The sequence below is a fragment of the Mycteria americana genome, chromosome 1 (genome assembly GCF_035582795.1).
Source record: "Mycteria americana isolate JAX WOST 10 ecotype Jacksonville Zoo and Gardens chromosome 1, USCA_MyAme_1.0, whole genome shotgun sequence".
NCBI lineage: Eukaryota > Metazoa > Chordata > Aves > Ciconiiformes > Ciconiidae > Mycteria > Mycteria americana.
In genome coordinates, this window is record NC_134365.1 from 16403113 (window position 1) to 16415678 (window position 12566).

The 12566-nt window shown below is 37.9% G+C and overlaps 1 protein-coding gene across 1 annotated transcript in view; it reads left to right on the forward strand.

Annotated features, from left to right (window-relative positions):
* The window catches only part of DUS4L (dihydrouridine synthase 4 like), a 39129-nt gene extending 26950 nt beyond the window's left edge, over positions 1-12179 (forward strand). Inside the window, exons 11-13 of the mRNA XM_075491994.1 lie at positions 1649-1760; positions 9663-9763; positions 11177-12179. Coding sequence (XP_075348109.1) covers positions 1649-1760; positions 9663-9763; positions 11177-11215 — 252 coding nt within the window. The 3' untranslated portion in view covers positions 11216-12179. The remainder of the gene's footprint in view (positions 1-1648; positions 1761-9662; positions 9764-11176) is intronic.
* Positions 12180-12566: the final 387 nt, after the last annotated feature.

The following is a 12566-nucleotide window of genomic DNA, read 5'->3' on the forward strand; positions in this document are numbered from 1 at the left end:
GTATTTCCCAAGTATGAAACTATTCCAAAATTTTGGGATTTGGTATTTTGTCAAAATGATCCAGACTCCCTCCCTCAGCCATGGAATTTGTCTCTTTACTGCATACTGGTACTTTTTTTTTTTTCCTCTGTCCTGTTGGGATTTGGCCAAAAGTCCTCTTTTTGTTCTGCTTTCACATTCTCTTAGCAACGCATTCTCTTAGCTGCTTGTAAGTGATAGCCAGAAGCTGGAAACTGTATTCCTGTCTGTTTCTATTTGTGTGTGTGTTTGCATGGTTTGCAAAAACAGTGGTGGCCACAGGTATGGCCAGCATGCTGTGGCTGGATCTTCATTGTGCTGGAGATGCGAAGTGTTCAGAATTGGTTTATTTTAACTTTATAGAGATACTATGACTTAGGTTCCTCTGTGGCTTGGCCTCTGCATTTGTGTTCATTTACAAGCGTGCTTCATTCCACCATCAGAGAGAGGCAAGAGCATATAGGGCACTGGCTGTAAGTATAAATACTGTAAGTTTACTCTAGTGTGCTAGTTCTGCACTGTCTCCTGTTCAGAAGTTCCATGGAGCACAGGACTTAAGATAAAAGTTTACAGAAATAACTGTTTGTGTATTAGTAGAAAGAGGGGAGCACAAAGTAAAGGAGGCAATCTGTGGCCAATTTCATGACAGATTAGCTATTGTTTTGTTACCAGCAGTCAAATGCAATCTCTGCTCTTTGGTTAAATTGCTTCTGGAAAATTTTCTTCAGCTCTTTTCTTTGGATTGTTTACCAGTCTTTATAAACAGTTCTTTCCTTCTTCCTAAAGTAATCTTTCCCCTCTGCTCCCACCTGTGCCCAGTAAACTCTGATACCACGAGTTCACCTAATAGCTGTTCATCTCAGTTGTTCTACTTTTCTTTTTCCCATTAAGTGTTTTCCACTGCTTTTGCCATTTTTGTAACAGAGATGATGCTTGGTTGGATAATAGAGGCTGTATGAGCAAAGGGTCTAATTATGGGGTCTAATCCTTAACATAAGATACTTTAAGTCCTCAATAACAATTGCCTTAATAGTAAGAGTGTGCATAAGTATAGTAGTGCCAACATTTTCAGAGTACGGGGAGCATACTGCTCTTTGTGTCTAGTACTTACAGGGCTCTTACTGAATTCTTTCCTAGTTTTTTCTTGAATTTCAGTGGAAATCTAATCTGGGTATTGAGGTATTCTGAAGACTGAAGAAGTAGCTGCAAACCTACAAAGAGATTTGTGATGTATTACATGATTTAAATTGGAATAAATTATTAGAACAAGTTGTACATAAACATGGCAGTGTTCTGTAACTTGCAGTCCCAGTGTATGTCTTGAAAAGCTATTTATAACCTAAACAGAAGTTGTGGGCTTGATGCAGAGGTACAAAGTACTCTTACACAGGAGATAATGCCATACTATTACAAGTATGCCATTACTGTCAAAACATTGAGCATTTTTCTTTTATTTTGTGTTTTGTTTTTTTTTTTCCCCCCTAGAATGACTGCGTATCTGCTTGTGTCCTGTTGGCACTTGATAAAATCTGTCACTTAGCAAGATCAAGGCTGACATTCTCTGGTTGTTTGGCATTAACATCAGACTAAGGAAAACAAAATTAATTGTAGCAACTGTGGTTTTTAATAGGCCTTGAGTGAAAAAGGAAGCAGTAAAAAGAAAGACTCAGCGGAAGCAACTGATGAAAAGTTGAAGAAGGAAATTGAACATTTGAAAGCAGAGCTACAGAAGACATCAAATGGTAAGTATTGGGTAGGACTTCTTTGCAATTAAGAAAAAGATTTCAACACTGGATGTCAGAAATGTATTCTACGTGTAGCATTAACTACATCAGTTTGCGGAACGCTTGGTTTGGGGTTCCTTTACATTTGCCTAGGAACTGGAAAAACATGCCATTGCCATCCCCGTATTTTAGTAAATGTTTTCATTATGAAAATGTGCATAGTGTAATTTGAACACCTTAGTTAAATTGTAATTATTAATAAATTGAACTGATCTATTTAAGTGGTGTTGACTTGTCTGACCAGGATATGCAATCAATTGCAGGTTGCTTATAGGCATGAGATTGATCTTTCATGTCATACATATCAGCCACTCTCCCTGTATAAAATGGGGAAGTATGTGGTTGAGCTTTTTTCTATAAAGTAGGGTTTCAGTCAGATAGCAGAAATGTCCTTGACTAGTATTCTGAATTTATATATCTCCTGCAGCAGAGGTGTTAGCTTTTTTTAATCTTTTTTTTTCCCGTCTACAAGGAAACATGTCTTGTAATTTGTAACATAATACTTTTGTTAGCAGCTTCCATGTTTAAGGTTTAGGTTTTCAAAACTGCTTTCTTGGCAACCCAGATTGAGATAGAAGCAGATTTTACCTGTTTGGTTCTGCCTTACTGGGATCTGCCAAGGTGTGTCATGCTTACGAACACCTGCTTGTCTGAAATGAGTGTTTTTAAGATAACACTGCCTGTGACCTTAAGCATTAATCAGATGTTCAGACTGTAACAAAATACAGATTTTCATGGTAGTGGATAGCATGTTGTCATCAAAACATGGCCCTGCTTTCATATTGCATGGCACTGCTACAAAGCTGTAAAAATAACAAATATTTCATTAATTATTTTTCATTGTCCACTGGGAAGACAAACAAGAACTGTAGAACAGCTGTTTTCAGCTGGGCTTGAAGCAACAAGAATCTTTAAATAGAGGATCTCATTAGTTCACATTCTCAGGCAGGTTTGATTGTGGGTTTTCCCTCTCCTGCTGTTTTCTCAAAGAAAGGGGGGAAAACTGCCTTTGAAGTGACAGGATCAATGAAAAACTTAAATGCATATGTTTTATTTAAACTAACTGGTGGTATGTAACACTAATATAATGTAAGCTTTTCAGTGAGGAATGCTAGAGAAAGCTGAGGAATAAATAGATTTACCACATGCTGCTTCAGCTGCATTCTCCCTGTGGGCTGTTGTCCATCCAAAGGATGTATAAATTAAGGCATGCTTGAGTCTTTTGTTAGAGGCAAAGTGGGGGAGAGGGTCTTTTTAAGGAATGAATAGGAAAATACTTACAACCCTTCCCCTGATGCCATCCCCCTCACTGCCAAAACAGAAAACCCCGTGGTTACGTTAGTTACCATCGTCAGCTAGATGGTGTTATGGTATGTCTATCTTATTTTTTGCAAGTTTTCTTATATGTTATTTTGAGCAAACTGATGGCCAGAAAGCTTAAAGTACTTGATAATAGCCACATCTGTAGACACAGCTTTCTATGGAGTGTTAGAGATTTAATGTCAATCGAATGTACTGTTTTCTTTTGAAACTTCTGCAACTGAGCCAGGTGAATGTTGAGTTTCATGCTCACTAAGTGTGAGCAATGCATTACACAATATCAAAGCTGAGATTGAAAAGCTTGTTTTACCTCTTTTTAACAATTTGTTTCATGCCACTGAGCTCACATGACTAAAGTAACCTTTCCTTTGTGTCCACAAAGTCCAATCCATGAAATTTTGGGGATATTTTGTGAGGGGGAAGGGAGTGAAGAGTGTGTGGGGTGTCACCTACTCATGAAACAAAGTAAAACTAGTATAAAAAGGAGAGCTTTACTTGTTTGGGTTTTGGGGGGTTTCTTTTTGTTTGTTTTTTCAGCTATAGTATCAAAGTCATAAATTTGGATTTTGTTCTTGTTTGGTTGGGGTTCTGGGTTTTGTTGCTGCTTGGATGAAAAAACAAGTATAATATTTTTCACAGAGCAGTTTCAAATATCCATTGCTCTGGTCTGGTACGTTTGCTAAGCTACTTATGCATGGTGATAGGGTGATATATTACTTTATATTAGGCCACGTGTTGAAAGGTGGGTTACCTCAATAGAGTGGCACCCAGGAGGAGTCCTAAATTTAAGTCTGCTTCCTAAATATAAGTCTGCTTCATGTTTAAATGACGCAGTTTAGTATCAGATTAGTGCTGGGACTTCAGGGGAGACCCAAATTTTCTGTAAGGTTTTGATCCAGTATTTACAACTTCTGGCAGAGAAAATACTGTGTATCTCCTCTTTCTGAAGTTCTGACTGAAATTATAGTGTAGACTGTAATTATTGCAGACTTTTGGGACACTCATCTCTAGTTCATCAGCTTTCTACCTTTTACAGGAAATGCAGTCTACCTTATTTTTTTTGTCTACCTAACCATAAGTGAAATCCTAAGTTAAGACATTTTGCCACTTACTGTGCTCTGGGCAGGTGGGGAGGAAGAATGAAAATACAAGACAAAGAGACTGAGTAGTGAAATTACTAAAACCTGAGGAAAGGTTGGAAATGTGTGACACAGATTTCGGCCAAATTTGTTTTCTTCTCAGGCTTGACTTTCCTATCCCCCTTGATGCCCTTTTTTGCTTTATTGTGGAAGTGAAGGAAAGGGGGCTAGTTCTTCACCACTTTATTGCAGACCCACATACTGGGGGCTTTATAGGCACCCAGCAGTGGGGCTAGCACTTTCAGAGCCTAAATCCATTTTTAGCATACCTGGACATGTAATAACATGACTGTTTAGAAACCTTCCAAGATGGTATTTTATTGATACACTTGTATATTACGAAAAATGTCTTACTGATACCTAGAAATAAATATATATACTCCTAGGAGCACCCAGTGCAAATGTGAGAATGTTTCTCCTGCTACACACTAGACAAAATTTCTAACAAAATATTGATTCAGATAATTAAATGCTGTCAGTATGGCTGCTGGTCTCAGACCTCTAGGAATCTTCTGGGGAAAGAAGAGATGCTATAATACCGTTTCATTTTGATAGTTTTGAAAATTATCCAGAAAGCTACGAGAAAACAAGCTATCTGCAACTGGAGGTGATGTCAGAGTATGAGAGAATTTTCATAAAGCAGCTGTCCTTACAGTGATCCTTGGGTTGGGGGCAGGAACGGGACTTTTGGTGCATTAACTTTTTCTTGCTCACAGATCCCACACTGTGGAAATGCTGATGTGCAAAAAGTTTATTTGTTATTATGGGACACTTTGGGCAGAGAGAGACTTCTGCAGTACTGTACTATTCCACCTTCTATCTCGGGTCATTTCTTTGGTGACACTGTCCTAGTGTATGGTAAAGGCTACAGCTTCACTTACACAACAGAAACTTACACAGAACAACTAGTATTGATCAAGTCTTGCAGCAGAACACACTGGTGGCAGACTCCCATCCAGCTCATTGACGCCTCACTCTTCTAACAATACTTCATGACAAATGACATGCACCTAAAGCTTCTGCCTGCATCTGATGGAGCATAATGGGCATTGCGGGCCCCAGCACCTGTGTGCAGTTATTGAGCTGTGACCTTATGGCATCTCTGAGCTGAGTCCGTAGTGCCACATTGAGACAAAACCCAAAGACTGTTTCTTTGTCTCTCCCGTTAGGATTTCACTGTGCGAAATGTGTACTGACTCACCAAAGTCATTTAGGTGCTTTTGAACCTTAGTTCAACTTTTCCTGAAAATACTCTGTATTTATATATGTTGTTGTCATAGGCATACAGTGGGGCAGGAGGAAATTCTGATTAAACTTCTGTGCATCCTTTAATTAGGTTTGTTTTGTGTACAGAATGTGTCACGAGTGCTTTTTGTTTCATGGTTGCATAGAGCTGTAGAAGACAGAAATAAGAGAGCAACAATTTGTGTGGAGGGCTGGTTTCAAAATAGCCTTTAATTGTTGACTATTCTAGAAAGTTTGCATGTGCAGATGTACAACTCAAATGCTAAGATTATTAGGTGTTAGATATAAACAATACAGACATTGGGAATACATTTCATAGAACTGTTGCTGCCAGTGAGAGTTCAGCTCAGCCTTTGTGTTGCCAGGCAGGCTAGTGCTGTGTATGAAAACTATGTTTACGTTGAGCGCCACTGAAGCACTCCATTTTAAAAAAAAAAAAAAGGAAAAAAAACCCAAACAAACAAAAAAAAACACCCACCCCAAACTATTAGCTTTCTTTTGTATCTCCTGTTCCCGGCTTACAAGTTAAAAGAAATGGCCACAGTCTCATGTTATTTAGCCAATGGCAGAGGGAGGTTTAGAAACAAAGTCCATCTTATTTAAGCTTACTTTTTAACTGAAAAACCTTGGTGGGAGCCGTTGCACAAAGTCACATGCAACAAGAGCTGATATTCATATTTGTTGATTCAAAGGGATGGCGCTGCATACAGCAAGCATGGTTTTGTTATACAAGGCTGTTTATGCCACCTGAAGATGTTGTAACATCCCTTTTGTAACAAAATTGCATTTGAGGTTGCAAAAGGTACTTGGAGCAAATTTGTGTGTAATCTTTTGGCCCTACCTTCTCTCTTTAAACTTTATCTGACTATTGCATCTTAAGGAGAGAATTCAGAATTAGTATGGAATTACTTGACTGGAGTTGTGTTCCCAGCTTTACAGCGTATTTGTTGGCAAATCTCTTGTCCCGTCAGTGCCTAAATTCTTAAATGTGAATAGCTCTTTCTCAATTTGAAGATTCTTAAAAGAGAGGGATCTTTCTTAGTCTTAAACTAGTCCAAATCATTTGGGTTTTAGTCATGTATTGTGAGCAATGCTAATTTAAGTTCCAGATCGTTTCCTTAGTAGCAAGCACTGTAACTCAAGTGATTTAGTCAGACCGGCACTAGTAGTTGTGAGGGAAATGCCCAAAGAATCATTGGTTGCTTTTGTTGCTGCTTGGTTTTGTTTTACTGTTCAGTTCTCTGTCCTTGTTGAAATGAAAAGATAATACAAATGCTACAGCTACTGGGCTGTGGTAACCTCTTTCAGAGTAATTTTATTCCTCATCCTGCTTTGACTTCAGAGGAATCTGAACTATCTATCCTGGAACAGGATACAGAGAATGTGGTAAAGGAAGGACAAGTTCTCTACTTCTCCCAGACTGTGCATGTTACATTAGTTTACGGACCTCTAGTCACATGTTAAGTGTAAAGGGATAAAGTTTTCCATAAATGTCTTCATTGGTATACTGCCCTAAGAATATTTTGTCGATTTTTTTTTTTTTTTTTTTTTTTTTTCCTTTGAAGGGAAAGGGAAGGAATGAAAAAGGATGGCCTACCTCTTGGTACTGAGACTGGATTCCAGTTTTGGGACTTACTGACTGTTCCTCTTATTAGTTGCATTAACATAGAAGCAGCATTCCCACCTCCTGCCTGCTCATGCATTTACTTGGTAGGAACAATCAGCTGTTGGGTTTTGCTTGCTGCCAGTCCAGCTGTTCTGTCTCCTGTGAGGCAAAGTAACAGGCCAGAGGGAAGCCAGAAATAACTGTATTGTTTGCACAAAGGATCTTCTGTTTTCTGCTGGATCAGTGTTCATATGATACGATCCATATGACAAACAATATACCTGTACAATCAACTTGGCTGCGCTGCAGTGTTCATGCAATGGCAAAATAGTTGAGCAGTGAAGTACAGATGGTCTCCGTTGCTTGACAAGAAGGCATCCAGAGAAGTTGGCACACTGGGGAATTCATGTTGTCAAGGATGCTCCTTTTTATTGTGTGGCCCCAACAGGAGTGAGTCTGGGCTTGGGTCTTGGGTGTTTGGTTTTTTTTTTTTGTCCATAGCCAACACAGGTGGAAAGGACAATCTGTTCTTTGCTTTTTCTTCTAGGGTTAGGCGAGGTATTCCTGTCATACATCTGTTTTGGTCAAAACATTGAAACAATGCAGCGGCTTGTTTACTTTCTTGGTTTGCAGATACTTTTAGATATTTTGTTCATGTTTTAAAGATACAGTAGTTTTTAGTTGCAACTAAAAGTACTGTGCTGCTGCTTGTAAACAGCTAAATAGTATTAGATCAATAACATTGAGTTACAACTTCTTCAGAAATGAGATATTATTAATTTTTACTGTAACTACGTATAAGAATGTTAAAGGCAAAATTTAGTTTTCTAATGAGCAGATTCCTGAAGAGGCAAAATGGCATATGCATATGGTTTTTTTGTCTACAGCTTAAAAATCAGAGCCTTATCAAATTGTCACAAGTTTATTTTAGAGTGATTTCCAAATGTTACTGTTGAATATTTTTAAACAGTAGCAAGATCAGAGAGAGAGTAAATACAATGGGGTTTGACTTGTCGGAGGTGTGGAAATCATGGTTATCCCAAGTACCAAAACCTTTAGAAAATGGTTTTTGTATTGATGCTGTCAAGAATGCATTAAAGGATGAAGGAGATCTGTGCAAGAGTATGGAAATGAAAGAAAGGATGTAAAGAGATGGGATAAATTTTTGACCATGTTGGGATCAATAGACATAAGTGTAATTAACTTCAGTAGACCAGAATTTCAGGCTAGGTAAAAGTCCTATTACTGGAAAACCACTTGCAGACTTTTAAAATGAGAATGATTTTGAATCTATATATTCAAATTAATTAAAAAAGCAGAAACGTTGGGGTAGGGAGTCTGCTTCTTTGCGTGTAGGACAGTGGTCAAATCTCGTGTCCTGATGTTTCAAGAACTAGCTCCCAAAGTGAACCATGGTTCAGACCAGAGTGCTTGTAGCTAGGTGCTTAACAAAAAACACATCTAGCTCCTCATCTTTTGAGAACAGGCTCTTACAGAGATGCTGCAATTCTTGAGTCTCTTGGAGGTCTCTGGGAAAGAACAGTCTGTCTCAGGGAGCTCACAGTCGAAGGATAGATCCACATTTTTGCAATAAGGAAAATTGCAAATGTTTCTTTTTTATTTGTACCATTGAGACTTGGGGTTTTTTAAATGTGGTTATGTGAGGCAGCCTTATAGGTCATTAACAATGTTTCTCTGTTTTAGCATGAATAAATCAAGTTTTAGGGTATGCCTGTGCTGCTGCAGCAGATACAGCAGAGGAATATAAAAATGTCTAAATGACCTTACTTGAATGCTTACATAACAGCTTAGGAGTAATGGCTTTATGAAACTTTATGCTGATTTACTCTGCATTGTAAATTAGCCCCTATGGAGTCCTGGGCTGTTTTGTACTGCAGCATAGACATGGTCTCAGTTTATTGCTGTTGACATTGTGAGTAGAGTAATAATTACTTTCTCTCATATTAAAAACCTGTTCACAGTTGTCTGTCCTGCCATCACCATTTCTGCCTTCTCATCCATAAAGTGATGTTTCTAATTAATTAACTCATGCATGGTAAAATATATAACAGGGTGAAAAGAGGGGATCTATGCTCCTATAATAATGTATTATCCCCCCCCCCATTTTATAGACAACCTCCATTGCTTTGCTAAAATTTTGTGCAGTGTTTGAGTTCCCTCTTTGTTTTAAGAGGGCTGACGGTTTTGGTTGTAGAGTTTTGTTTTTCTAGAACTGTTTTCTGCAATGTGACAGAATGCTGTAGTCATCACTAACATCACCTCTGTCAACAGTTTATTGGTCTTGCCCTTACCTTTCCTACAGTCCCTTCCTGTTCCTTGTGCTGCTCTTCCTGAACACAAGTCATACTCTTCCCCCTGCCCCGTACTGTACATCTCTTCCTGTGTCCATCTGTGATGCTCTGTTTTAAACTTAAGCTTTTTTTAGAGGAAGGACTGTCTAGTGCAGTGGAGCCCTAATACATAAGTAGGGCTCTGAGAAACTGCAGGAGTACAGATAATAATTAAAACACTAATTCTGATATCTTACAGCTCTCCACAAGGCAAATAATGAAGTGACTGCAGTTAAAAAGCAGTCTGAAGGCCTTAAAAGAGAATATGATCGTCTGATGAAAGAATATGAACGGCTTCAGGTAGGTGGTTCTGGATCGCTATATGAGCACCATGTTCTGAAATTGTACCAGCAAAATTCTGCTTGTTGGGTATTTATTATGCAAGAGAATTTGCGAAAATCTTTAGTATAGCATAAAGTTACAATGGGCAGCACTCATTAAACTTCATCAAAATAGTAGAATTTTGTTTTTCAAGGACTGGATGGCAAAGCTATTAGCATTTTATTTTTTTTTGCACTTCAGGTGACAAAGCTCAGGTTATCAATAGACTCAATTTTGCTATCACTTGGGAAATAAGATTCACATAGTTTTGCATGTGATGATCAAACTGAAACCTTGTAAGAAAATGATAGGAGTAGTGTGTGTGTGGTATACACATCAATTATAAGAGTAATTTTATTTTGTTTGTCCTTTAAACATGCTTTTGCAATACTGGATTATAAATGTTGCAATACTATTGATATGCAAGAACAAAAAGAAAAAAACAAAACCAACAAACAGCCTAGGCTAAAACCAGGCTACTATAAAAATTCAAACTGAAGTACAAAATAAAAAGAAACATAGCAAGCAAAAGCTGATTTAGCAGTTCGATTGGATTTGCATATGCACATGGCTATAATACCCATAATATGTACAGTAATTATTTCTGGTAGAGCTGGGAGCCCTGCTTGTTTAAGTTGTCTGACAGGTTTTTGTATGTTCCATGTGTAACGTCTGCCTCAGAATTCAACCAAAATTCAATTAAAAAAAGTTAGCCTGTTTACAAGTAATGGTCTTGGGAGAAAATAAGTAATTGATGTTAAAATTATGGTGACCTGCTTTCCAAGAAGAGCTGTTTGTTGGCCCTGTATTAACAAAATTTAAAAAGGCAAATTTGAGCTGGTTATAATCTTTCCTGTACTCTGTGAAGCCACTTACTGATTTGCAGCCTCACCTTATACTTCTATAGAGATTGGTCAGCTGATCTCTGTATTCGAATTAAGACCACCATGCATGTCCTGTCTTTTGTTGTGCTTCCTTGGGTAATGAGCCGTAGTAGTCCTGCTGCATTTCTAACAGTCTTGTGGTCTAGAACACACATCCTTACAGTTTTCTGTGTTTACCTCTGAATGGAAAGAACAGAAGGTACTGAGCACACAGTAGATGCAGCTCCTAAGGATAAATCAGTTGATAGCAGAAAACGTTTTCTGCTGAGTTTGCTGCACAGTTCAGCTGTAACACAAACAGGGAGCAAAAGGCAGCTGCATGGCTGTTAATGTACTAGGATCAGAAGTGCATGTGTTATGTGGGGTAGTATTGATGGGACTACAACTTTGAAGGGTGTATAGTGAACAAATCAGGTGTGATTGCAAGGGGGCAAAATGTGGTATCTGGAGTCAACAGTTTCTGATCTTGCCAAACATAAAAAATCATTTTTAATCTGTCTCTTTTCAGGATAGTTTAAATGAAGCAGAAGACAAGAAAGACCTGTAGGTGCATCTAAGATGGATGGCATCAGTACAGTTGCTTCGATGTGAAAGCCTTGTGCTGTTTAGGCTCCTGATGCATATCTGAAACAAAACTTGATTTTTCTGAAAAGCACATGCACTGCGGGTCGCTATTCAGATTCCTCTAATATGTCTTGGTTGCCAAAATATTCTGTGTTGCAAAGAAAATGTTAAGTGGCTTACCCAATTTACCATGGAGATTGTCACTGTTCTTGTGAGGAGAAACTCAAAAATCTTTCAATTCCATCTGGAGCAACGTGACTGTTCTCCAAGCTTTTGCCTTCCAGAATGGTAACACATCATGCACCATTTGCTTGTAGCATTTGCCTGAGGTTGTATATCATGATATATCATAAAACCACAATTGCCTAAACCTCCTTTGTAATGCCTGTTTGGAGTCTTCAAAAATTCAGTTACCAGTGTGTTGAAGAAGGCTGAAAGCTTTTCATCAGCCAGTCCACTTCAGTGGAAAATTGAATGACAATCAATCTAAGGAAAATACAGAAAGAAGAAAAACTGCATTTCTAAATCCATCTCACTAGCTTGTGACTTTCACTTATTCACATGGATGAGTGTATTTTAACAAATATTTTGCATGCCTCTGGTTTATTTTTCTTTAATATATTGGGTTATTTCAGTTTTCATAACCAAAGTTTTCGGTTGGTTGGTACTGACCTTCTGTATCTTTACACTGTTTACATCTGTTTACACTGTATGTGCCACCTAACTTCTTTTGCCTTGCTAAGTAAAAATTCTTTTTAAATGTAGATAGTTGGGTTTGTTTTGTTTTTGTTTTCATGGATACGGTACCTCGAATAGATGTGCACTGTTTTGCATAAGCCCTTTTTGGCATTCAGAAAGTTGTTTTGAGTTTCTTTTTTGTTAGTTGGTTCCAGTTTATATTTGAAAGTTGGATATGTTTGTTGTATTAAAGGGATTGTTTAAGTTCATGAGTTTCTGGGTTTATTTGTATAAATCTCTCCCAATATACTATCTCATCAGAGTTAATAGGTATATACACAAATAAATGTGTAGATTAAATTAAATTTCATGCATTTCTTCCTATAGTACAAGTAAATAATTAGGTAGATAGTTAGTAACTTACAATGAAAGACATCATGCACTGGACTCTTCATCCCTAAAAATTAATCTTAGAAAAAATAACATGGAACAAAAAACAGGTAGTTGTGAATGCACTGATAGTATCAATACTTCTCCTTGAGAAGGAAGTCCGAATGCTTTACAGTAATTTTTGCTGTAGAGCGTGACTGAAGTGTGCAGGAGTGCATAGTGGTATGTTCTGCTTTCTTAGAAGCTGAAATGATGCCTGGTATTTT